Raw genomic sequence first — 27141 nt, 5'->3', positions numbered from 1 at the left:
AGCAGGGTTTCTCAACTTCGATATTTATTGACATTTGGGGCTAGATAATTCTTGGTTATGGGGAGGGCTGTCTTGTGAATAGTAGCATGTTTGGTGGCATCCCTGACTTTTTGATACCAGTAGCACCCCTCCCCCCAGTCTAAATTTTGCCTCCTCCCTCCAGGAGGGCAAAGTCACCCCTGCTTGAAAGTCACTGATATGGAAAGTACATGAAAATTCATCCCTATCTTCTCTTGATAAGACCTTTAAAACCCTAATTTTAAACATTTGTTTTAGTATCTGGCCCCTTCACCCAACCATCCACCTTCTTGAGTATTTTTCCCTGAACCCTACCATTCTGCATAATTAACTTGGTACTGACCTATGCACTTATTTACTGTCTGTTTCCCTGTACAGAGAGTACACTTCACAAGGGCAGAGAAGTTGTTGTCCTTTTATTCCCCGTGTATTCCTAGTGTCTGATAAAGTGCCTGGTACATATCAGACCTTCAGTGAGGGTTTGTTGAAAGCACAGCAGCCTTTTTCTCTGTCCTGTTCTCTACTATGACCATCATCTGGTGGAGATGCATCTGGAGAAGCTGAGAGCCTGGATAATCCACAAACCAGTTATCAAGAAGGTGTGTGGTATAAGCAGGGGTCCCCACTCATCTGCCATTGGGTAACTTACCAAGGGCATCTCCATCTCTGTCCAGGTGATATTGGGCACTGAAGACACAGGCTCCACCAGTGTTGTGGGGAAGAAGAGGTTGTAGTGGCCGGTGGCTGCCAGGTACAGGGTCATAGCAATGTTGAAGGGCAGCGTGAAGACAGGAAGGTCCCACTTGCTGAAGATGGAATTCAAGGCACTGGAAAGAACTGGGCTGAAGATGAGCAAGACAAAGGGTTAATCTGTGCTCATCCTTAGGTCTACAGCATCTTGTCTCGTCAGCTCTGTCCATGATGCCCCCCTGTCCTTGGCCCAGCCATTCCTGGCTCCTTTGAGACCTTAGTGGTCCATTTATCTGGGACTGGGGATAAGGTGTTCCATTTAAGGTGAATCTTTGAGAGATGCATTTTTAAAGTATAAATATACTTGAATATATTATAAATTATACTTGAATAGCAAATATAATACTTGAATATAAACCTTTATAATTTAAATATTTGCTTGTTTCTTAAACCAAGAAAATTAAACAAAACGTAATCCTTAGAAAATAATGTGTATTGCCCTTGAATCATCAGGATGTACAACAGCTATTCTCCTGCACTGTGATAACATTTTAGAAGCCTGGTCTTGGAGGAGGCAGCTGCTATGGCACAAAGGTAATGTGTGGGTTTGATTCAGCTGAAGTGCTTTGAGCTACTCTGGAAGCCACCACATGAAGATGAAACCTTCAGTTGTTTGTGTCCTCTCTTTTCTCGGCCTCTTCCTTGGGAGAAGCAGGCATGTTGGAAGCAGATGTAGCTGGGTGCAAATCCTAACTCCTACATTTATAGTCTGAGTGAGCAGCATTAGGTAATGATCTCCCTGAACTTTAGTTTCCTCGAAAGGACAAGCCACCGTAGACACTTAACACCCTACGTCTTCACACTCAAAGAGCTGTTGGGACAAAACATGAAATCACATGATCTGGCTGACTGGTCTACCTTTAATTCATGACCTTGAGTCTCCAATGGGCATTTATGACTGCCTGAAAATCCTACTACACAGTCCATGCAAATTAACTCTCCAGCTTGTTGAGAATAAAAGAATAGAAATGACAAGATGAGAAATGTTTCATTTTCCCAACCGTAAGCTCTACACTCCAATTGCCCAGCTCCTACATAGTTTTCCTCTCTGCCTTTGTCACATAATGAAAGTAATCCTCTTTCTTTATTGAGCCAATTCTTACTCTTGTGCTTCAAGATCCAATCTGTCTCAAAGACTTCACTCTTGCAATTCTCTCCTCTCTCTCCTGCAGGTGCAGTCTCTCCTTTATCTCTGGAACACTCTCATAAGTTTACAAAATGCTTTAGTATCTTCTTCCTATTAACACCCTCCTCCTCTAATCCGATGTCCCCTCTGGCTATTTTGCCCCACTTCCCTGCCCTTGTTCATAACAAATATTCCTCAACAGATTGCTATGGTCAATCTTTCCACTCCCTTTCTTTCCTAAATCCACTCCAATCAGGTGTGTGTTCTTTCCATGCCATGCAAGTGGCTCTTGTCCAGTTCACTAATGACATCTATCCTACCAAATCTATGGCCATTCCCTGCTCCCTTCATTTGATAATCGGATGCTCCAACTGGATTGAAATATTTTCTGTCAGGGCTACCATGATACTGCCCTTTCTTAGCTTTCTTCCTACTTCTCCAGCTGCTCCTTGTCACTTCTTCGTGGTTCTTTCTCTCTTCTCCCAGTCATCTAGATACTGGAATATCCTATGGCTCGGCCTTGGGTCTTCTCTTCATCTTCTTTTTCTGGGTGATATCTTTTAGTCCCATGGACAAAATGTCTTCTGTATACTTCTGCCCTCCAAATCTTGACCATATCAAAGTTCTGGATTTGTACATCCAGTTACCTTGTCAACATGTCTACTTGGAAGTCTATAGCCTAATATGTCTGTCAGAACTCTTGATTTACACCTTGTCTCCTACCACCAACCTGTTTTTCTCTTAGTCTTGTCCATCAATCCAGGTGCTCAGGCAAACTATAGGAGTGTACTGAATCCTCTTTTCTTCCCCACCCCCCAAACTCCACAGCCTCCCAGAGAGTCTTGTTGCCTTTACCTTCCTTAAAATACATCCTAAACCCAACCACCTTCCTGTGTATCACCCTTGTCCAGACCACTCTCATCTCTCTGTGAGTTCCTGACTCTGCTTCCAGCATCCGCTCTTGCTCCAGTTAAAATCCATTCTCCACAAGGCAAGCAGAGCGTTTTGTTTAAATTTAAACCATATCCTATCACATCTCTGCTTAAAACCCTTTAACTGCTTCCCATCACAGTTGTAATAAAAATACAAAAGCCTACTGGATCCTCAAAGCAAACAGGGTCTAGCCCTCATTTACTTCTGCCTTCACCTCCTCCATTCCTCCTTCATTCATTGGGCATAAGCCCCTGCTGGTCTTGTTTCCTGAACATGGGGCACTCCTCCAGCTGGGGTCTGCACATGCCACCACCGCTGTCTGCAACGTCCTTCACTAGATGTTCAGATGGCAAGTGCCTTTTATCATTTAAGGGAAAGCATGAATGCTCCTTCCTGAAAGTAGCCTTCCCTGACCACTCACGTCTGGAATCCCTCTCTGTCCCACTTGCTCTGTTTTGCTTTCTTCAAAGCAGTTATCAAATCTTGACATGAGAGGCTTACTCTTTTGTTATAAACCAAATGTATGCAAATGAAGACAGGGTCTCCTATGCCTTACATGGGGGCAGGTGCGGGGCATTGAGGAAATCCCCATAGAAATGACTGCTATAGTTTTTGTCCCAATGGATTCAGAAACACAGAAACCCTGAGAAGAAACATAAATTTCCCCAAATGCTTAATGTAGTAATTTATTTACAAGCACTGCTAAAAAGTAATAAACTGAAACTTAATAAATTAGTACTTTAACTGTTTTAGTGACTCCAGAAATCTAAGAAAGATATGTACTTCTTAGAGGTGTTGAAAATGAGTTAGCATGTCTCACAGCTGTGGGGCACAGACTGGAGGACATGGGTCACCTTGGGCTCCTGCTCTTTGGTGACGGCATGCATAAGAATGATAGCATCAGGTAGCAAAGACCTGCCCAAGATCCAGGTGAGCTGAGCCACAGCACACCCCTCATCTCAACAAATATTTGTTCCCAAGACCCTTTCTCTTGACTTTTTTATTCCTTTGCAGAATGAAGTGATTGTACAGCAAGATCTCAACTGATGTTTCTTGTTCAAAGATCCTATGCTTTCACTATAGACATTCTTCTCCAAGAGAGTTCTGATTCTATCACAAGTGAGTTTTTAGCTTTTCCATCTTGGTCAGGCCACAGTTTAGATAATTCCCATGTAGCCTGGAGTTTAACAGTTGCAGACTCTGGGTTCATCATCAAAAATTTTGTAAAAGTATGGCCTGGGGCAAGTTACTTAACCTCTTCATGACTTGTTCTTTTCTTCTGTAAACTGGGGACAAAAATAACCCTACCTGGCTGAGCACAGGGCTTGTCTTGCAGGAAATATTCAATAAATGTTACCTTTTGTTATTAAACCTAACATTCAAGGAAGATTATTAGCACAATAAAACACCTGTGGTCACTGCTGCTCTAAAGGGTCCCCGTTATTCCAAAATAAAAAAATGATCTGCTGTGTTGCAATCAAACTGATGGATTTTCACCGTGTCTTGTGGCCACGCCACCATGTCTTGTGGCCACGTGTCAGAGCCAGCCTGACTCTGAAGACACTAGGCTCCAGGAGGGCACATGTCCCCATCCAGTGTAAGATGCAAGCACCACGGGGCCCTGCGGGTCTGTGAGCAGAAAGAAGGAGGCATCTCACCAGGTCATGGCTGTGAAGGTCACAGGAAACAGAAGCCACCAGTAATAGTCTAACTTCTCAGAGAACACAGCGATCAGTAGTCCGACCAGCATTCCGTTGTACCCGTGGAGGCCTGAGGCGATGGCAGACCTGGGTGGGGGCAGTTACATTGCATTTGAATTTGGTGGGGCTTGTAGGGCCCTCCCTGGTACTCCCAGAAGAAAGTCAGCTTACTCCTGAGTGTTGGGCAGTCACACAGCTGCTAGTGCCTTCCTAGATCTGACACACACACACATGCACACACACACACACACACACACACGGCCCTGGTTACCTTGCCGTTCTAGAATTAAAGTACGCACTTTGTCTTCTCACTGTGTCTAAGCTCCCTCTTGGCTTCTCAGGGGGTCTCAGACTGCTAAGTTTAGTGAGAGATCTAATAGAAACCTGAGTTATGACACCAGGGAAAGTGTGTGTGTGTGTGTGTGTGTGTGTGTGTGTGTGTGTAGGAGACAGGGAGGAGGGGTGGGAGAGAAGGGGGAGGAGAGAGTGCATCTGACTGCATTGTGTGAAGCTGTAATTGTTGCAGTTGGCCTGTGTCCCAGAGTGGACAAGCTGAACCCGCTGGGGATGCACAAAAGCCTCTCCCCACAGCAGGATAGGGAGGGGCCCAGAGGTGGGGAGAATCCAAGCTTGAGTCTATCCTTTCTTTTTGTTTCATCAGGGAAGGCTATGTGCTCCTAAACTTCTCTCCCTGATGCTAATAAATCCTGCCCTTGACCCTTCCCATGGCTCAGCTGGCTGGGGGATGGGGAACAGGGTGAAGGAGGGACTGGGCAAATCACTGCAAGACCCCTGCCAGAGCATGAGGTTTGTGTACTGTGCTCTGTCCTGCCCTTGACTGTAAGTTGTCCAGGCTGGAACTTGTCTGTCTGACATCAGTGTAACAGAAAACAGCGTCTGGTGCACAGAGGGCTCTAGGCCTTGCTTGGTTGTTGAATGGGTGTGTGTACATGCTAAAGCTTTTCACAGACTGATTGTCTTTGCCCAGCAAGGGCATCCAGAAGCATAAGGAGGGAAGAAGGGCGTTCTGGCTAGAGGATGGCTCCTGCCTGGCAGAGGCCATGGCTTGGGTCTGGAATGAGGGGAGCTTTCAGCTCTGGAGTGGCCAGGAGATTAGCTCAGCTAGACTGAGGAGAGTGGGAGCAGCTGGAGGGTGGGAGGAGGTATCTCTAGACAGCTTCCAACAAGAAAAGCTGAACACATGGCACTGTGTGGGGACACTTGTATGGGACACTGGTTAGAGGGCTGGCTGCTCCCGAGGCCATAAACATATGGGGCAGTTGGAGACGGGGGTTGGGGTAGGGGGTGGGGAGGACGAGGTGGGTGGAAGAGTGGCTGGGAGGGAAGACCGCTGGGGTTTGGAATCTATCTCCTTGGGACTAGAAAATCTACCTAAAAAGCAGAAACCCATGTTTTGGGAAAATAATTAGTTCTAAGTCTGTGTGTGTGTGTGCATTTTATCTGTATTTTCCCATTTCTGTTCAGTGTTAGGATTTAGTACTTTTTTGGTTTTAATACTAGTTGCTTCAGGCAAGCTGAGAAAAAAACGGCGGACCCATACTGGGGGCTGTCCTGTAGTCCCAGTGGCAGGGTGCAGTGGGCATAGCAGGAATCAAACAAGGGAGCCCAGGGGAGACAAAATTAGAACCCCTCTCTGTGGAAGTCCCCTCCCAGAACACTTCTCTACCAAAACTTTGGTGGCTTCTGGGTTTGGTTGTCAGAATGAAACCCATTACCTTATATCTGCTCTATCAAATATGTAAAACTTGGTTTAACCCCAATGCCAAAAAGATCTTCATTAGGACCACATTCCTTCAGGACTGCAGCATTAGTGCTGTTGACCTTGAGTTACTTTCTGTGAGCTACAGTCTCTGGGGTAGTGGGGTTAGGGTAACAGGGATAAGGGGGGACATGGGCTGATGGAGGAGGAGGAGGGGAGTAGGACTGGTGGACAGGAAGTAGCGGTGGTCAGGGGAACAGGGGTTGGGGGAGTAGGGGTGGTAGAGAGGGATGGTGGGGGTTATGTTTAGATCATGTAGCTGTGTCAGTGATTTGCTGGGGACAGTGGTGAAGTCAGGGCTCCTTAAAAGGATTTATGTGTGGATATTGTGTAGGGTGTCTAGAGTTTTGAACCTATGGTATAGAACATGGTACTGACCTACCAGCAATGAATCTTTTCTTGACATAGTAGTAGAATATGAAACATTCAAAATGGACTTCCTGCCCTGAACATGCTTAGAACACAGCCAGGGAGAGAAGACTCAGAAAATAATTAGAGAGCCAACCCATATAGTACCAGGGTACGTTCTGTGGTTGTCCAGTGAGAAGGGAGGGTTCAGAGAGCACTGGGATAATTAGGGGTGGCTCCCTGTAGGAGGAAGATTTGAAGGAATGGTAGGATTAGACAGGCAGAAGCAAAAATGCTCAGGTGGGAACAGTGTGATGCTGAGTGGTAGATGTGGTGGGCCCCAGCAGAGAAATCTCTGGAAGCCAAACTGGCACGCACTAGTCTTACTAAAATGTTTGGGAGGATTAGGCAGGCATGGTGTGTGTCTCCTCCATAGTACTGAAGTCCATGAAGCAACTCTCTGAATGGCTTGGCAAATTTACCAGTAGATTATGGTCAAGCGGGAAGTCAGAGCATGAAGGGGCTTTGGCTCCTTGAAGGTGAGCCAGTAAGCAGCAGATCTCACAGATGAGGACAATGGAGCCAGGAGGGGAAGTACTTGCCCAAGGTCACATAGCTAAGGAGCTGGTGGGCTGGACAGAGTTCACCCCTGGTGTTTTACCCAACAGTGATGAAGCAGTGAGACAAGAGTTAATCTTGTCAGGGGCCAGTTCTGTGCCAGCCGCCCATGAGATGACAAGTAACTGGAAACAAGGAATAGGGAACCTACTGGGTTAAAGAGAGACACAAAATCCTGGCTGGAGCCTATTTTTTATGTCACTCACCAGACCTGCACACAAAATAATTCAGCCTCTCCTTCATCCAATTTGTCATGGCCTCCTGGCTTGCTAGAATCAGAGTGCTCCCCTAATGCCACCTCAGAGGTGCATGAATGGCTTCTCAGGGGAGACAAACTGACTCACAAATTTGCCTTGGTGGCATCTGGAATGTGAGGTAGGCCTGGGTGAAGTGTGATGTTGGTCACAACACAACCAACTCTGATGACTCCCCATCCCCTGGGTTCACCAGGGGCCCTTTGGCCTTGCTGTCTACACTCTGTCTGTATGACAAGGACAGTACTGACCTTCAGCCTAGAAGATGCAGGCTTTGTGTTGCAGCCCGAGCCCTGCTACCCACTGACTGTGGCACCTTACGTGAATACCTGCTCCTCCCAGTCTTTCTCCTACCTTCACTGTCTGCCTGGTGATGTGATGGCAAGACTCACATGTAACAAGGCATGACAGTGCTTTTCAATCTTTTTGACAGTAACCCGCGGTAAGGAGGGAATACCGCGGTAAGGAGCATGACTCAGTTCTCTCTCTCAGTCTCCCTAACCTCACCCACCCCCCGACATATACAACACATCCCAACATTAATGAAACAAAAATGTCACAAAATATTTCCTACACATGAATTACTCTAATCTATTTTATTTTATTATTTTAATTTTTAAAAATGCTGTTGCCAATTGATTCATGATCCACAAACGGATTGGTGACCCCAAATTGAAAAACACTAAAAACATGAGCATTCCCAAACTTCTCTGATGATCAGAAGCATCCAGGAGGATCTTGTTAAAAACATCCCCTCCCCGACCCACTGAATGGTACTATTTGAGGGAACAGAAGTCGTTCGGGTGGAGAAGTCACATTTCTTAATAGCCAGCCCTGGTGACTCTAGCCATCAGGAAAATTTGGGAACTGTTGGAACAGCATGGGGCAAAGTCTGAGAAAATGGTCCAGTTCCAGAAAATGCTACTCGTTATTGTTCCTGGACTTTGCGGCTACCAGTGCAGGGTTGGGGGGGGGGCCTCCTCTAGCTGTCTCCCAGCTCTGCACTGGGTTGGAGGGGCCCTCCTCTAGCTGTCTCCCACCTCCACACTGCCCTCCCCACTCTACCTTCCTCCTCTCTCTCAGATCCCATGTTTCCAGCTCAAAGGCCACCCTCTCTCATACCCCCACCCCAAAACACTCTGAAACATCTGTCTTCTCTGAGCTCTCCGGTATATACCGTCTCATATTATTCTGGGACATTTCTTGCCTGTTAGTCAACCAGACTGTAGGTTCCATAAGGGAAGAACAGTTTAAGAGTTCCTCTGCACCCGCCTCATAGGGAATGTTTCCAGAAGGATCTACAGTCAAAAGGAGCCTAGTGCTGTCACTTGCTTTGAGCACAGGAGTGGTTTAATTCTGTAGAGACCTCCAGTGACCTGTTCAAGGTTAATCTTTAGGAGACTTGGGCTGGTTGGTAGGATAACGTTGGCTGATCACTCAGGGACACACTTCTCTATCTGTCTAACCCAAGACCCCACGACCACTGCAGACAGGCACCCACCTGTCCTGGTTCAAGGCGAGGGCAGTTAAGGTTGAGACCACTGCCCCCAACACCCCAGCAATCGTCCACCAGGGATTCTGGATCAGAAGCCCTATGAAGATGATGAGTCCGCTGAGAGGGTTGTTGACAAACATTACCTGAGCAGTGCCCCTCAGGACCCAGTCTGTAACCTGGAGGGCCAGTGGCTTATCTGAAAGAGACAGGCAGAGCCATCAGCAGAGTCCCGGTTGTGCTTCCCTGCTGGACCACTGGTTGGCGTGGCAACCAAGGCAAACAAGGATGCACGAGCCAGGACATTTCCTCTCGTTTGGTCTGGCACCTAGCCCAAGTCTCTGAGTGGCTAGGCAATCAGTCCACAGTGGGTGTTAGTTTTTGCCGTACAGACTGAGGCATCGTGCTGAGACCAATTTAACGCCGTTCCAGCCCTCGACTTGGTTGGCAAGGAAGCCTCAGGAGCATTCCAAGGGAAATTTATTGGTCCAAGGGAAGGGGTGAGGAGGCAGGGAAACCCTCTTTTTGTGTTGTGCCGTATGACTCAGTTGAGAACTGGTATCTGAGCAGCAAAGAAAGTCATCTGGAGAAAAGGAGCTGGAAAGGAAATGGCTTTAGCTCAGCTATGGAACCAGTATTGAGTTAGGACCTGGGGGAAGCCAGGTCAAGAAGAGGGAACATACATTCTGGTTTGGTTTCCAGGACAGCCTATGAGGGTGTGATTGGGGAGGGAAGGGCTGTTTGTTGCAATATTTAGTTGAGGTAAACTAGGAGAAGAAGGACGTTGAAAGGAAAGAAAGAGCCTTGGAACATGGTGGAGGGTGATGTCAATATTTTCTTGGCACATAATAAATGGCCATGGAACAAGGGAAGGAATGACAGCTTGTTTGGGAAATGACTTATATACCACTAAGTGGTTGTCCTGTATCTATTCCACATAGGGGCAAAGAATTTGCAAAGCACTAAAATTAGTGAAGTGTATTTAATTCTGAAACTCCATGGGAATTCCAAGTTAGCAGGGTACATTGGACCCATCCAGAGTCAACTCAGGTTGGGAGTACTCCAACTGTGGGAGTCCTCTCAATGGGTGAGTGAGGGAGCAGCTTCCTCCACTCACGCCTGAGGGAGGGCTGTCTCCGTGGCCCAGCCCGGCTGCTTCTTTCCTGGGACTTTGCCTACCTTTCAGCCAGCTCCTGCACTCCTTCATGTCCCCTGTGAGGTATCCCACTGCTTGGAAGAGGCTGATGCCCCCCAAGCCTGTAGAGCCCCGATGAGCTGCCCCGCTTTCTCTCCTTTTACTCCTTTCACTGAGTTTTTCCATTTTCACAATATGGCTGTCTTCATTGGATGACCGGAGATCCTTTTAAGAGAAGTCATGACAAACTATCAAATAATACAGCTTTTTGAGAGCAAGGGCATTTGGGGATAGGGAAGGTTGGCAGGTGTCCTGATAAAGACAAATGATCATAAGACATGTGTCCATTCTCTATTGTGGTCCAGAGTGCTGCACACAGGCCAGCTCTTCCTAGGACCACTACACATTCTTCACAGTTGGGTTTCATAGACTTTTGTGCCATGGATCCCTGGTGGCAGCTGGGCAAGGCTGTGGACTTCTTTCCAGAATAATGTTTGGAAATGGATAAAATAAATAGTATAGCAAAGAAAACCAGTTATACTGAAGCAGTTATTACAATATTAAAAAAAATCCTATGATCTACATATAGGTACAGCCAGTCCAATATCTATTATAATTTCAAAGTAGCAGTGAGTGAATAAGTGGGGCCTCTTCACCCCAACTCAGGACAACTTTAAAGGGCTGCTTGAGATCTAGAGCTGTCCATAGGGTCACCTGGGGCCCTTATTGCCCAACTTCTTCGCCTAATCCTGTTGCCCTTCCTCTTCTACAACTATTGACTGCAAAGGCACATCCAACTTCTTACATGAAAATCACCATCTCAAAGTCAGCTTTCTAGGGGAGCCCAATCTGTGACAATGACAACAATCTCAGGTGCTACTGATATGGTTATAGTTCATTATTTATATTTATAATTGAAATAAGTACTAAAGTTCATTGGAGGTTAGTGAAATAAAGGTAAATTGTCTTCCCCATCCAAGTTTATCTGCCTTTGGTTCTATCTGTGACCTCCTAGGTCAGGACTGCTTGCTCTTAAACTACACTGTCCAATATCACAGCCAATAGCTGTGGCTATTGAACACTTAAAATGTGGCTAATCTGAATTGAGATGTTCTCTAAGTATATTCTGAAGACTTACTATGAAAAAATAATGTGTAAAATATCTCAACGATACTTTATACTGACTATATAATGAAATAACTGCTTCTTTTTACTTCTAAAAAATGTGGCTAATAGACATTTGAACAAACATGTGTGGCTCATATTATACTTCTATTGTATGCTGATGGTCTATAGATTTCCCCAACTTCCTTCCTACATCAAAACTTAAATGTCTTGAGGATATCAATGAAAACGGTGGAGTAAGGATCTCCAAAAATTCTCTCCTCTATAAAGGCAATACACATTCTTTTACAGCACACATGGAACCTTCTCCAGTATAGACCATATGTTAGGCCATAAGATAAGTAAAACCTTTTTCCCTTGCCTCCAGAGACATGTTGAGTAAGAAGCTGCTGCGGCCAAGGTCAAAGAGGTTTTTGCCTGCTTTCTCCTCGAGGATTTTGATGGCTTCCTGTCTTGCATTGAGGTCTTTCATCCATTTTGAGTTTATTTTTGTGCATGGTGTAAGAAAGTGGTCCAGATTCATTCTTCTGCATGTCGCTGTCCAGTTTTCCCAGCACCACTTGCTGAAGAGACTGTCTTTATTCCATTGGATATTCTTTCCTGCTTTGTCAAAGATTAGTTGGCTATACATTTGTGGGTCCATTTCTGGGTTCTCTATTCTGTTCCATTGATCTGAGTGTCTGTTCTTGTACCAGTACCATACTGTCTTGATGATTACAGCTTTGTAATACAGCTTGAAGTTGGATAAGTAAAACATTTTTACCGATAAAAAGGTATCACTAAATTTAAAGGGATTGAAATCATGTTCTCTGACCATAATGGAGTGAATTTAGAAATCAAAAGCAGAAGGAAATTTGGGAAATGATGTGGCAATTAAACAACACGCTCCTAAATAATCAATGGATCAAAGAGGAAATCAGAAGAGAAATTAGGAGCTACTCTGAGATGAATGAAAACAAAACTTATGGGATGCAGCTAAATCAGTGTTATAGGGAAATTGTAGGTATAAAGACCTGTGCTAAAAAGAGAAATATTCTGTATCAACAACTTAACCTTCCACTTTAAGAAACTAGAATAACAGTGAACTAAACCAAAAGCAAGTAGAGTGAAGGATATAACAAAGATTATCAAGAAAATAAATGAAATAGAGAATGAAAAATACAGAAAAATCATTGAAACTAAAAGATGGTTCTTTGTAAAGGTCAAAATTGACAAACTTTTGGCTAGATTGACCAAGACAAGAAAAGAAGATTGAAATTACCAGAATCAGAAATGAGAGACGAGACATGACTACCAACCTTCAAGAAATAAAATGGGTTGGGGCGCATGGGTGGCTCAGGCAGTTGTTTGACTCTTGATTTTAGCTCAGGTCATGATCTCATGATTCATGGGATTGAGCCTCGCATCAGGCTCTGCGCTGACAGTGAGGAGCCTGCTTGAGATTCTCTGTGTCTCCCGCTCTCTCTGCCCCTCCCCCTCTCACACACTCTCTCCCTGTTTCAAAATAAATAAACATTAAAAAAATTAAAAATGTTATAAAGAAATGGATTCTAAAGAAATGAATAATTGTGTGCTAACAAATCAGATAACCTAGATGAACTGGATACATTCCTAGAAAGGCAAAAACTACCAAACTGACTCAAGAAGAAACAGAAAAATCTGAGCTGACTTATAACAAAGTAAATTATATTAGTAAAGCAAAACCAAAAACAACAAACAAAACACTTCCCACAAAGAAAAGCCCAAGTTCAGATGGCTGTACATTCTACCAAATCTTTAAAGAATTAATAACAGTATTTTTCAAAAAACAGAAGAGAAGGCAATACTTCTTATCACATTCTGTGAAGCTAGTATTAGTATTACCCTAACACCAAAGCCAGACAAAGACATCACAAAAAAGAAAATTACAGATCAATCTGCTTTATAAATATAGATGCAAAAATTCTCAACAAAACACTACCAAGCCAGATTCAGTAACATATAAAAAGAATGATGGCCAAGTGGGATTTATTCTCAGAATTCAAGACTGTTTCAATGTATAAAAAAATCAATCAATAATTATTACTATTGAAAGAATAAAAGAAAAAAACCCACATGATTGTTTCAATAGACACAGAAAAACCACTTGAAAAATTCAACAACCTTTCCTGATAAAAACATTAAAAAAACCAGGAATAGAAAGGAAATTTCTCAACTTAATAAAGGATATCTACTAAAAACCCACAGTTAATATTATATATAACGGTGAAAGATGGGATGCTTTCCCTTTAAGATCAGGAATGAGACAATGATGTTGGTTCTCTTGTCACTTCGATTTAATAATGTACTGCAAGTTTTGGCCAGATCAATTAGATAAGAAAAAAACAGACCAAAAGGGACCCAGATTAGAAAGAAAGGATTTAAAATCTCTCCATTTGCAGATGGGACATTCTGCTGTATAGAAACTCATTAAAAAATCTTCAACCACCTCCCCGCCCCCCACCAAACCTATTAAAGTTAATGGACAAGTTCAGCAAATTTGCTGGATAGAAGATCAATATACAAAAATCAACTTTATTTTTATATATGAGCAAGGAACAATCCAAGAATATTGTGAAGAAAATTCTATTTATGATAGTATGAAAAAGAATAAAATATTTTGGAATAAATTTAACAAGAAAGGCTTTATATCCTAAAACTAAAGGTTTTATACAAGTTTTTTAATACTAAAAACTACAAAAAATCAAAAGGAATTAAAGACTTAAGTAAATGGAAATATATCCTGTGTCCATGGATTGGAAGACTTACTCTTGTTAAAAATGGCAATACTCCTTAAATTGGTCTATAGATTTAATACAATCTCTACCAAAATCCGAGTTTCATTTTTTTTTCAGAAATTCAAAGTCAGATCCTAAAATTAATATAGAAATTCAGGGGTCTGAGAACAGATAAAACAATCTTGCTTGATTTCAAAACTTACTACAAAGCTACCGTAATCAAGATAGCATGGTACTCGCATAAGGATAGGTATATAAATCAGTTAAATAAAATTGAGAGTCTAGAGATAAACACATACACCTACGGTCCATTGATTTTTGATGAGTGTCAAAACAGTTCAATGGAGAAAGAATAGCCTTTTCAATAAATGGTGTTGGGACAACTGGATAATTGGACCCCTACTTAATGCCTTATACAAAAATTAACTCAAAATGGAGAAAAGACTTACCTGTAAGTGCTAAAATTATAAAACTGTTAGATAAAAACATAGGAGTAAATCTTTGTGACTTGGATAAGAAAATGGTTTCTTAGATATGACACCAAATACATAAGCAATCAAAGACAAGAGAGATAAATTGGACTTAAAATCACAAATTCTGTGCTTCTAAGGACACTATCAAGATAGTGAAAAGACCTATAAAGTGGGAGAAATTATTTGTGAATCATACAATTGGCAAGGGCCTAATATCCAGAATATATGAAGAACTATTACAACTCCACAATAAAAAGACAAATAACCCAATTGAAAGATGGGGAAAGGATTTGAAAAGACATTTTTCTGAAGACGGTATGTAAGTGGTCATTAAGCACATGAAAAGATGTTCAACATCAATTTGACATTAGGGAAATACTAATCAAAATCACAGTGAGATGTCAGTTCACATCCACCCAGGCTGTAATAAAAAAGACAGACCGTAACGAGTTTTGACAAGGAGGTAGACTGGAACAATGTATACCTGGCTGGAGAGAATGTACACCTGATGCAGCTACTTTGGAAAACAGTTTGGCAGCTCCTTAAAATGTTAAACATAGATTTACCATATGACCCAGAAATTCCACTTCTGGATATATACCCAAGAAGAAGAAAAACATATGTCTGCACGAAAACTTCGACACAAATGTTCACAGTAGCATTGTTTTTTTGTTTTGTTTTGTTTTGTTTTTTATAACAGGCAAAAAGAAACAACCCAGTGTCAATCAATGGATGAATGGGTAAGTAGGCCATGGTACACTCATACCATGAAATATTGTTGGGTCATAAAAAGAAATGATGTACCGAGTCATGCTACAATAAGGATGCACCTGAAAGCATTATGCTAAATGACACAAGCATTTCACAAAAGGCCATATGTTATATGATTCCATTTACATCATACATACGGAATGGGCAAGTCCACAGGGACACAAGGTAGATTGGTGGTGGCCCGGTGGAATGCGGAGTGACTGCTAATGAGTATTGGGTTTCTTTTCAAGGTGATGAAAATATTCTGGAGTTCAGTTGTGGTGATGTTGGCAAACTTTGTAATTATGCTAAAAATCAGTGAAATGTATACTTTAAAGGGGTGAATTTTATGGCATGTAAATTGTATCTCATTAAAAAAAAAACCCAAACGTTAGTGGTCCTGGATCCCTCTCCACTCTATCAGTTCAAGGAGTGTTGAAAGCTAGCATTTGAACACAGGCTTTACTTTGGGAGACAATAAGGTAATTCAAGGGAGCAGGTCTAAGGGGAAAGATTTTGGGGACTGGTTGGAAGACTGGTGTGTGACTGTGCATTCCCCGCCTGCCTCTAAAATCATGTTGCACACAGAAACACATTTTCTATCTTAGACTCACTGGGACCAACCAGGGGGTGGAACCCTGCGTTGACTGGGGCAGAGCCTCCCCGGCCACTGACCCTTCCATGGCATTATGCAACCCGTGCACTGGGCAGCTGGGAGAGCAGCATCTTTCATCACCCTTCCTCCCCTTCCCTCCACCTGTGAAATATCCTGGGAGGGACACTCCTCACCTTTTCTTCAGGCATTTCCAGGAGGGGCAGGGCTGGGTGTGTATCCTGGGGGCTTGAGGGCCAGCTAGGGCTGGTAAACTCTGACTCATACAGTTTGTATCTGCTGGAAAGAGGCTCTGTCAGGAGAGGGCTGCTGTGATGAGTGTCAGACATTTCCTTCAGGGGGCGGTCGCTCCTAGGTCCTGCAAGCGGAAAGGAAAGGGGGAGAACAGTGAGTCAGGATGGGGCCCAGGGGGACTTGGCTGAGGCTGCAGGGAGGCTGCAGGAGGCATGCAGTCGGTCCTGATACATGACTCTTGCAGTAGAGTGCTGTCAGAGAGCCCTGGGGCCACTCCTCCACCATTGTGGCCTTATCTTTCAAAATCCCCCCATTCTTCCAAGTCCAGAGGAAAGTCCATTTCTGCCGTGAAGATTTCCCTGACCACCCAGTTAGAATAGATGCCTCTCTTTTTTTTTCCTGATCACTGAAATATTTTTTCTCTACCTTTTATATTATCCATAGTACTATCTCACTGCTGTAGTTGTAAAAATACTTTCTCTTTGATATGCACACATAGATCTGGGGCTTCTAACTGAGTGGGGATCTAAGGACGACTCCTTTTCTTACTTGCTAAGGAGCTTATGTTGATTATGGTTGACCTCTAGTCCCTCCTCTCTTCCCTCTGCTGTCAGTGCCCTTTCCAGCCTTTCCAGCTTCTTCCTCCTTTTCCTTCCCCAGGAACAGTTCAAAGAAGCAGCAGCAGTTCTGGTAACATCTACTAGAAGCTGTGTGCACCAGGCTGGAGGTCCTTCCCCCTCCACGTGGGACTCCTTTTCCCTTCACTACCGGGGCCAGGGTTTATGCCAGGACTAGCTGGTGGAGTAACTTCTGCCTGCGGTCCTCAGTTTCCTGGCTTACTGTGGCTGCCCGCTGGTAGTGCGTGCTTCTCTCCTTCCTCTTCAAGCCACCTTAGCCGTTCTGTTCTTCTTTGTCTTCCCCTGGCTCAGTTATGTCTTCACTTACTTTACTGTTCCTATGACAGGTGGCTTTGGATCTGCACAGTCCCCTCTCAGTATGATCTAGACTTCTCCCCATGGCTCCACCCTGCCTCCCCTGAGTTGCAAGACAGTGTATCTTAGGACGGGGTCTGCAGATCCCTAGCATGGGTGCTGGTGTTCCTCACACTTAGCACTGCAGACCCAGATAAATGATGCAGAGTTCTCTTCCAAAGGGGAGCCAGACCCCTTCCTCTACTTGCATTAGTGCCATTTCCCTGGGCTATTTCCTACTCCCAATGAAAGGATTTCTTGTTCTTCCCTGTTGCTTCCAGACCACTGCTCACTTCGCTGGTGCAGAAAGCCCTCTTTTTTGAGGCTTACACTATCCCTCTCACTGCTCACTGCTGTGTTACTGACTTCCTGGTCATTCACTCCTTCAGTGAAGACTTGAGGGGCTCCTTTCTAGTTATCTTCATCTCTACTCCAATAATTTTCAGTAACTTCAATGTCTGTACATTGATTGAGATTGATCTCTTTGACATTAAGTCATCACTGCATTCTCTGACTTCACAGACCCTTGTGTTCCTCATTTCTAGTGACTCTCTCTACCTCTTCTTTTCAGCCACTAATTTCCACAGTCACCACGTGGACTTGGTCTTACACAAACTATGAAATCTCCAGAGTCTGATGCTCTCCTTTGGACTTCAGGCTCACCTGCTCAAGTGCGTCCACTGACAGCGCTTTCACTTCTGGGAGACCTCCAGTCCCTTAGCTCCACCAGCTCCCTACCTCCCCTGCCCTCCTTAACCAACTTAGACTTTGGAGCAGTCACTTTACTTCTCTCAACACCCTTGCTCTGCCCTCCCCAATCCCTCTCTCATGCTTGCGTGGTGAAATCCCGGCCAGGCTAAACCCAACACTCCATCTCTTCTAGGCTTTCATCAAGCAACTGAACATTGCCTGAGAAAAGCTGCATAACTGGGTCGGCTGCCGTCACTTTAGATTTATGCTTGCCATCCTCTTGGGCGGACTCCTGGCACTCCCCTTTCCGTCTTTGGCCAGCCCAGGCTGGTTTCTGCTGCTACTGCCCCTGCTGTAAGACCTCCATGTTGGCAAATCTGAAACATGCTTTGGTCTTCATCTCATCAGACAGCTCAGGGCATCCACACAGCTGACCATCCCTCCTTGACACACTCTCCTCTTTTGGCATTTACATTGATCCTCTCTCTAGCTGCTCTTTCACACTGTCCTTGGCTGGCTCCTCCTGTAAATATAAGCATTCTGTTGAGCTCTGTTCTGGACCATTTTCTCTTTACTGATGCTCCTACCCAGCTGACGTCAGCTCTCACTGTGGCTTTATCCTCCATCTGTGTACCTATGACTCCCAAATCTAATATTTCCAGCCCAGTTCTGAGCATTGGATTCACAGATTTAATTGTCTACTTTACACTTGCATATGGATGTTCCAGAAATAGCATAAAGTTAATGCACTGAAACAGCTCATAATGTTTCCTTCTCAGATCCTGTCCTCTCTGAAAGGTGCCTGTCCCAGGAAGAGTCCTCTCTCCATTCCAAGCTACTCCTTATAATGCCCCCTCTAGCCTCCCCCAATCCAGTAATACTACCTCTAAAATACACCTGGATGCCCACTGTCACCATTTGGCTGCCATCACCTCTTGCCACTGCTCCAGTAACTCCCAATCGGACACCTCACTTCTCAGATTTCTCCTTCACGCCATGCTCCACAGGGCCACCAGTGCTGTCATATCAATACTCAACTTTGCTCATGTCTGTTCCCTGCTTCAATCCCATCAATGGCTACTGATGGAAAAATGCATCTTAAACATGCACACAGAGCTCTGTACCACCATGTTCCTGTTATGTTTTAGCCCACCCTGGGTTTCTCCTGCCCCTTGTCTCTAAGTTCCACACTTGCCTCCTTTCAGTGCCTAAGTGTTGAACACTTTCCACCTCAGGGCCTCTGCAAATGCTGGTCTGTGTGCCCAGATGGGCTCTCCCTTGCTAGTTACCTAGAAACTCCTCTTCTTCCCTCAAGCATTGTCTCCATTACCACTCATCAGAGAAGACTGCCCAGATCAGCTCCTGACCATGTTCTCCTATCATACTCTCATGGGACCTAATGTCTTTCCTTATAGCATTTTTTTTTTTGTACCAAATGATGATAGATTTATTTTTATAGTGTATGTCTCCCCACCAGAACTTAAGATACATGAGGACAGTGACCTTTTTTGTTCTGTTTACTGCTGTATTCTAATCTTAGCTCCTAGCTAAGTGCCTGGCACATAGCAAATGTTCAATAAATAGTTAAATGAGGGAAGGAAGAAGGGGAGGAAGAAAAGGAGGAAGAATAGAAGGCTACAGGTGATTGCTGGAGTGGGAAAACTTCCTTGCACAACTTTACAAGTATCCTGAGTCTTGAATGGTTTAAGAAGGGCAGGGGGCCACTCATCAGCTCTGCATTTTTTGTGGCAAGAACTCTGCCATGTCTAACACGTGTCCTCATTCCCCAGAGTTGCTCATTTAAACCATAGCTGATTTTTATTGTAGGTTTGCAAACATGATTCAGAACTAATTCCTCTTTCTGACTGCCATTGCTCTGGAAGAGGGCCCTTTCCTCTATTCTGACCTTGCAGGTGGAGTTTGAGTGTGTTTCAGATTGCCCTGGAGGGGGCATGCTGGAATGGTTTAAGAGAGAGGGGAAACCAGCAAGCCTGAGAACCAAGGTGCTCTCTCCCTCTGGTGGCCAAGAGGTGATACAGCATCCTGGCCCATTGGTATGAGATTGCTTCCAAGCCATCCAGAAGAAAAAATGAGGGGCAATCAGGTTATCTAGACACATGATGTGTGTGACACCATACATCTGGACGGACTAGAAATGTGCTGGAAAAACCTTATGTTAAATTCAGTGGCTGTTAATTCCTTTAAAAGCCCAATTGAAAAGTGAAATGAAATATATTTCATTAAATCTAAGATGTGATCATCTGTAAGATGATCATTATTTGGTGTATCGCCAAGTAGAAAATGCAGCCAATCAAAATTGCAAGATGTGTGCTGATTTAATAAATTTTGAAATATGAGAACAATGCATATTATATAGTCAAGGAAATATTTTTTAGTGATAGGGCTTAAGTATACAGGAGTGGAGAATGGGTCTATTCAGGATTATTTTCTAACCATGACAATTCAAACACTTATATGTATATATATATATATATACATATTTTTTTTTTGATGAAAAAATGGCTTACACATTAGGAGTCCTTTAAGAACAGGGGCTTTATCTTGTTGATTTCTGTATTTGTTCTGCCTGGCAGAGAGCTTGACACATAGTAAGCCCTCAATATGTGTCTAATGATTTTGGAAAGAATGAGTGATTGTACGAGGGAAGTACTCTCTCCAGAGTCATCTCCAAAAAGGTACTTTCTTCTCTACCTCTGAGTCTCTCCTGTATGTGGACAACATTTGCAACTACAGATAGAGAAATCAATGCCCAGGAAAGCAAAATAAGAATTATTTCTCACATGGATTGAACTCTGCACTTTTCGAAGCAAGCTACTGCCTTGTAATGGCAAGAGGAAGCAGAGACCCAGGAAAACCAGCAGCTTGCTGCAAAGTCAAGATTAGACCCAGCTCTCCACCCTGGGCTCCCTACCCTTCTGTTACTCTAACTGCCTTGCAGGGCACAGCTGGGGGATTCAGGGGAGGGGTGGCTGCCCTCAGCCCATGTCCAGGCCCTCAGCCCAGTTCTATTTCATAAGCACACATAGCCTAAGCAGGAACAACGTGATTGCATCTCCTCTGGGGAACACAGCGTTCCTTTGCCATGGGAATGTTTATCCTGTTCAACTGGGGGAATTTTGGCTTTGGGGTAGGATTGAGACGTGCAGCAAGAATGGCCTTGTAAAGAGAAGGTCGCTGGGTCTGGAAAGAGCACAGGCTGCAGAAGCTGAGATGCCCAGCTTCACTCTTTTCTCTGCCGCGAGGGGCTACATGGGCCTCTGTTTCTCCCTCTTCAAAGGGCAATGTGGGACTCTTAGGACAGTGAAATTGCTGACTTGGTTCTTGGCACGTAGTAGGCACTCAGTGATTCTTAGTTTCCTTTCTTCTTGTGCTCTCAAATTGAAGGAAAGATGGGTAAAGTAACCAGATGAAGTACAAGCTGGCTGGCCTGAAACAGAACGCCTTTCAAAAGTTTCCATAAGGCGTTGGCCACTTGTTAAAACTGGACGGTGAAATCCTTGCCTGAGCCACGTCCCGTCTGAAGGCGGCAGGCCTCAGAGCCCATTCCCAACTCAGCTCTGAGCCAGTCCATTAAACCAGCTTCCAAGAACACATAATTATCTGCTTGGCGTGCAAATGCTCCCCTTGGCTGCCCGCACCTCTTCTCCCTCAGAAATATGGACGGAAAGGGCTGTTGGATCAGCCTCATGTCTCTCCAAAACCCAGGCCTTGAATGTTCCCACAAGGGGGCTCCCGAAACACTAGCTCCTCCATCCTCCTTGTAAGAATGCTCTCTGTTGCGCACCTACTGTGTGTCCTTGGACTCCCCCAGAAGCATCAGAGCTGCCTGCACAGTGCTCATGTTTGGGCTTGGGCTTCGGAAGACAGGGAGAGAGAAGTGAACAGACTTTCAGAACAGAGGAAAGGCAATAGCAGAGGGTATGCGGGACCAGCTGTAGGAGCACAGGGCAGCTCCTGGGCACGAAAAGACTGGGGCCCAGGCTTTCACGTGGGGACTTGGCTGAGCAAGACAGAGGGAGGAGAACACTCAAGGCCAAGGAAATGCCTAAGAAAATACATCCATGGTTTGTGCCAGGAAATCCCAGTTGTACACCTTGCTGGAATATGGGGAAGGGTGTCAGCAGGCAATAGAAAGAGGAAGGTAGGGAGTCAGAAGCCAGACTGGGAAGAGTTCTCAGTCCCTATATTTGGACCCCAATTCTTGCAATATTTAGAAAACGTGTCTGACTCTATTGTACTAACTTTGAAATTCTTTATTTTTTAATTAAAAAATATTTTTAAACATTTATTTATATTTGAGAGACAGAGAGAGGCAGAGCGTGAGCAGGGGAGGGGGAGAGAGGGAGAGATACAGAATCTGAAGCAGGCTCCAGGCTCTGAGCTGTCAGCACAGAGCCTGATGTGGGGCTTGAACTCACAAACGTGAGATCATGACCTGAGCCGAAGTCAGACACTGGACCGACTGGGCCACCCAGGTGCCCCTAACTTTAATTCTTGACCTGACTTTTTTCTCTAAAGGACTATCTGTCCCTGGTAGCAATGCCAAAGCATGCCCATGCTCAATGGGGAGGGGCTGTGTCCTCTCTAGCACATTCTGGGTGTCAAGGGAGAATGGGGGCTTATGACTGGAGGGGTTTCTTGAGTTGTTGGTGTGAATTAGTGCAGAGCCAAGGCTCTCTCCCTTTCCCGTGGCCTATTGGGATTAAGTATGCCAGTGAAGTTGTCATCCCGGGGTGAATCTAAAATGGCCTCGTTTATTCATCATCTACCCAAGCTGAGTTATGGAGGTCACAGCAGCTCTAGAGAAGAAAAAGTGATTAGCAGGTTTTCCAAAATATTTGTTGAATTAATTTTTCCCAAGAGTTTGTAGTTGATGCAATTATGGAAAACAGTTTCTGTGTATATCTACAACCTCAGGATCAAAAAGGATATTCTTCACCTCTCTCAATCAATGAAGGAATCTACTTTTTAGTGCTTCTGACAGTTGGCTGGTGTCCCACGATCCCATGAAGCAGGTGCTCTCCTTGTGAACATGTCTGCATACTAGAAGCCATTAGGTCTATGGAGCTGATGTCAAGTCCCTGCGGTTTCACCCAGTGCTGGTTCTAGTGCTGCCTTCATATCTGCACAGGATATATGTCCTCCCTTCCCTACATGAGAGCACTTCAAAGATTGATCTTCATCTTCCTTTCTCTGGGGCGGACTTCTGGATTTCCTTTAATTTGGTTCACCCAACAAAGCCCCCAGACTCTCTGCCATCTTGCTTGTGTATCTCAGTGACAGCAGGATCAAAGGCAGAGACATGACTCCAAACGGACCTTGCTGAGTCAGGCTGGGTCCCTGGGCCAGGGCTCTGCTGATTTCTGAGCCCCGTGGACAGCTGTTGAAAGGGAGAAATCAGCTGTCTGGGGCCAAGTTGATGCTGGAATGGGGACAGGACAGATCCATGGATCATACCTCAGTGAGGCCAAGGAGGGGATCAAGCCAGGAGAGGCCTCGTCCCTTGACAGGGCAGGGAACAGAAGAAGGGGCTGGCCGGCAGCTGGGCTAAGGTGAGAGGTGCCTTTCTCAGGGCCGGCTTGTGTAAGATGTTGGCTGAATGCTCCTTCTTATTAGGGGGCTCAGATTTTTTCTTGGCAGCTCCAGCCCAGCGAGTCTGATGCGGGCTGAGAGGAGCCTGACTCACAGGGCCAGGGGTCGGGCTGGGAGGGATGGGAGTCAAGAGGGAGCACAGCCTCCCCTGGCCCATCTGCAGACTGTCGGGGTTAGAGATGGCTGGTGGTCAGCACACTGGGGGCTCTATTTTCTGGGTTCTCTCGCAGGGGCCAGGGCTGGTGCCTGCAGCTGGGGACCTAACCAGGGCCCGGAGTGGGATTGGGAGAGGAGGCTAGACCTGCGTGGATCTCCTCCTTAGATACTGGATCTCCTTGCATTTGGAAGGACATTCTGAGGGGGTCACTGTACCCTTCTCAGCTGACATTCTTTAAGTGGGATGACCCTCTGATGTGCTGTGTATTGAGCCCCTGCTTCACCACATCCCTAAACCAGCAATTACTAAGCCATCAAATTTCACTTCAAGGGCCTTGGCTGTGTAAGTCTGTTTTCTCCCTCTGGGCTGGTCCTCTTCTGTCCAGGTCAGCTCTCAGCCAGTCTCCCTGACTGCAGCTCTCCAGCTTCTCTCCACCTTGCCCCTGGTGATGGATGAAATACCTTAAGACATGGCTTGGTCTTGCCACTACTCAGAAAGCTTCTGAGGTGCTCCAAGTCTAAGGGCCTTGCTGCTGGGACTGGGTGCTTACCGCTTTTACCTTTTTTATTTTAAAACAGAATTGCTAGGAAGACATTCTGAGTCTGCAGAGGGCTACTTCAGGTGTGTCCCCAGACTGCCCGGGGGGCAACGTGTCCAGTCTCCACACAGGTGGGGGCTACTTGGGGGAAGAGGTGAGTGTCACCGAAGGTGAAGGTAGCCGTGTTCTCACTCTCCCATGGTTCTGCTTTGGTGCAGGGGGTGGGGGGCAGGGCTTCATCTGTGCTTGAACCAATCTCCAGCTTCTCTGTAGCACGTACTCCTGTTCTGGGCAGGAGATCTCCTCTGGGCCCACGGCTGCCTCAGGCTCCATTCTGTTTCTTCGTGTGTTGTTCTCCATTACTTCCCTGAATCCTGCCCACATGTCCCAGCCCAATTATTGCTATAGTGCTTTCCTGACCCAGGGACACTCTGACCTCTCCTTTGGCCCGTGCAGTGGTTAGGATCTGTTTCCCAGTGCAACAGTCACACACACACACACACACACACACACACACACACACACTTGTACTCATACATATGCACAATCCTCATGTATGTGCACATATACTCATACATGTGCACTCACATGCACATATGCACTCCGAACTCTGCAAATTCCACACTGCTCTAACTCTCTGTGCACATAATATTTCATACTCTACAAAGTACTCTCCTATCCAGAACTGCATTTGTTTCTCTGAATGATCCCATGATGGGGAGAGGGGCAGGGTGGTGTTATTCTTATTTCACTGGCCCAGAGAAGTGAGGGTTCTCATCTGAGTCACACAGGGCATTGACACAGTGGCTGGGGCTGACCCTGCCTCCTAATGCTCAGGCCTGGGCTCTTTCCACAACACCATCACTGATCCCACGGGGCTCTGCCCCCAGGATGTCTCTCTCCCCTCATGCAGAGCTCAGAGGCTAGTGCGTCCTCCATTCTCCCTGGGGCCTGGCTTTATGTAGTTTAGGTTTCATGTGTACAAATACATGCCTCCTTCTGGGAACTGAACCACGGCCTCAAACTGGAACTTCCTATGTGTAACCTGGGGCAGTATGCAACCCCGTTCTTCCATTTGGCAGGGATACAGTTCTTGCGAAATTAACCTCTTCAAGGACTTAGTTTGGCATGTTCTTTAGGCCCCTGGGCTACTCCTCTTCTTTTCAGTAAAACCTTGATAATGTTTTCCCTGCACAGATGTTTATTTTCTAGAAGTGACAGGGATGAGAGTGGGGAGGCAGGGCTGTCCCTGGGAGGGTGCAGAAATTGGGACAGATCCCATCAGGCGCTGTCCCTGGAGCCTCTAATCTGGGCACAACTCAGAGTCAAGTGACACTGAAGGCCTTCTGGAGACAGAGTGGAGGTGTTCTGAAGGGGGAGGGGGTGGTGTTGGGTACAGGTAAAGAAGGGCAGTTAAGGGGATGGTGTTAAGTCTCAGGTCTTAAGCAGCAGCCAAAGGGGCCCCAGGGCAGGGTTCTCCTAGTGCAGCACCCCACTGCCCCATCCTCCATGCTTTTGGATAGGCTTCTCAGCATTCTGTAATGTGCTTGGGAGCCATTATAGGCACTGGCTTCCCCAAGTCACCCTCCGTCTTCAAACATGACCTCACTTTCTGCACATGATGGAAAAACAACTGGGCGAATAGGGGGCAATGCTGTTTTCAGGGCACCTTCCCTTTCCCTTCAGCCAGATGTGAATGCTCCTTCCTTTCAACCCTGAGAGCAGATTCTCATCCCTGACAGCACACAACCATCTTTCTCTTGGCAGCTTTAAAAAAATGCTGATGCCTGGGTTCCTCCTCCAGAGACTGTGGCTTCAGTGAGTGGTCTGGGGTGCAGCATGGGCACTGAGAATGTTAAGAGCTCTCCAGGTGATGCTGATGCTGATGTGCAGCCCAGACTGAGAAGCAATGACCTGGACCTTTGGGTGTCTGACCTTGCAGAACACATTTTATTGCCCTGTTACTCATGGTGCAGGCTGAGGATCAGCTACATTTCTTTTTTCTTTTCTTGTTTTTTTTTTTTTTTTTTTTTTTTTTTTGAGAAGGAAGGGCAGAGGATGCGAATGGATGCACATGTGAGCAGGGGAGGGGCAGAGGGAGAGGGAGAGAGAGAGAATCTTAAGCAGGCTCCATACTCAACGTGAAGCCCAATGCTGGGCTTGATCCCACAACCATGAGAGCATGATCTGAGCTGAAATTAAGAGTTGGACGCTCAACTGACAGCCACCCAGACAGACCCTCACTGCATTTCTAAATGCAGGTTCTAGGCCCTTTCTCAGAAGCGGACTTTGCATTTGAATAAGACCTTCAGGTGGTTCCTTTACTCATAAGCTCTGGGAAGCACAGGGGCAGGGGTCTAGCTGGGCAGTGCTCTTGTGGGGAGAAGGCACTGGGTGTGGGGAGCTACAAGAAGGGAGCAGGAGGAGAGGGCCTGGGCACAATCTCCATTCTTTTCAGAACTTTGGCTGAGTGGTGAAAGCATTCGGTAAACAAGTGAAACCAGATTAGATTTGCCAACAGCAAAACCAAAACGAAACCAAAGCTAGATTTATTATTTTAATTAAATACCATTTACATCCTCTACCTCCAGATGAAAGGAGATGGCAAACACCCCAGTCCTTTCCATCATGTGTCTTGGCCTGTGGCAGTTAAATCCCAGCTTCCCATGCAACCTGTGCAGGGCCCTAACCATGGCATGCTCCCGAGAAAGCCAGTTTGTAAGGGGTGCACAGTTTCAGAAATAAAAATGTAGCACCTATGGAAATGGAGGCTCCTCCCATTGTTGCAAATACCTAAATCGAAAACTCACCTTTGCTTTGTAAGCTCGGACAACACCATAAAGAGGAGGTGAGGTTGGGTCCTTGTTGTGAATGGCCCCAAAGAGGGCATAAACATGGATTCATGTTGGGGTGAGTCAAGGTTAGGAGGCTTTAGTCATGACAGCCTCATGCTATGAACGTCAGTGGGATGCTGGGGTGGGGGTGGGGGTATGCAGGAATGAAGGGCACTAGTAAGAACATCAGTAATCAAACAATAAGTTCGTGCCATATTGGAGAAGACAGAATA

The 27141-nt window shown here is 45.5% G+C and overlaps 1 protein-coding gene across 3 annotated transcripts in view; it reads right to left on the bottom strand.

Annotated features, from left to right (window-relative positions):
- The window catches only part of SLC14A2 (solute carrier family 14 member 2), a 500849-nt gene that overhangs the window by 37287 nt on the left and 436421 nt on the right, over nt 1-27141 (bottom strand). For 2 of the 3 annotated variants that reach the window (XM_023241947.2, XM_045042185.1), the window contains exons 4-8: nt 16048-16229; nt 10199-10379; nt 9029-9218; nt 4486-4614; nt 668-860 (exon numbers count right to left, since the gene is read on the bottom strand). In XM_023241947.2, coding sequence (XP_023097715.2) covers nt 668-860; nt 4486-4614; nt 9029-9218; nt 10199-10379; nt 16048-16200 — 846 coding nt within the window. In that variant the 5' untranslated portion in view covers nt 16201-16229. Of the gene's footprint in view, nt 1-667; nt 861-4485; nt 4615-4826; nt 4949-9028; nt 9219-10198; nt 10380-16047; nt 16230-27141 lie in introns of those variants that run through there. The other variant, XM_045042187.1, reaches the window with a different exon arrangement.

This window comes from Felis catus, chromosome D3, assembly GCF_018350175.1.
Source record: "Felis catus isolate Fca126 chromosome D3, F.catus_Fca126_mat1.0, whole genome shotgun sequence".
NCBI classification, from domain to species: domain Eukaryota; kingdom Metazoa; phylum Chordata; class Mammalia; order Carnivora; family Felidae; genus Felis; species Felis catus.
The sequence above is the reverse complement of the archived record's forward strand: the minus strand, read 5'-3'. Positions and strand labels throughout refer to the sequence as shown.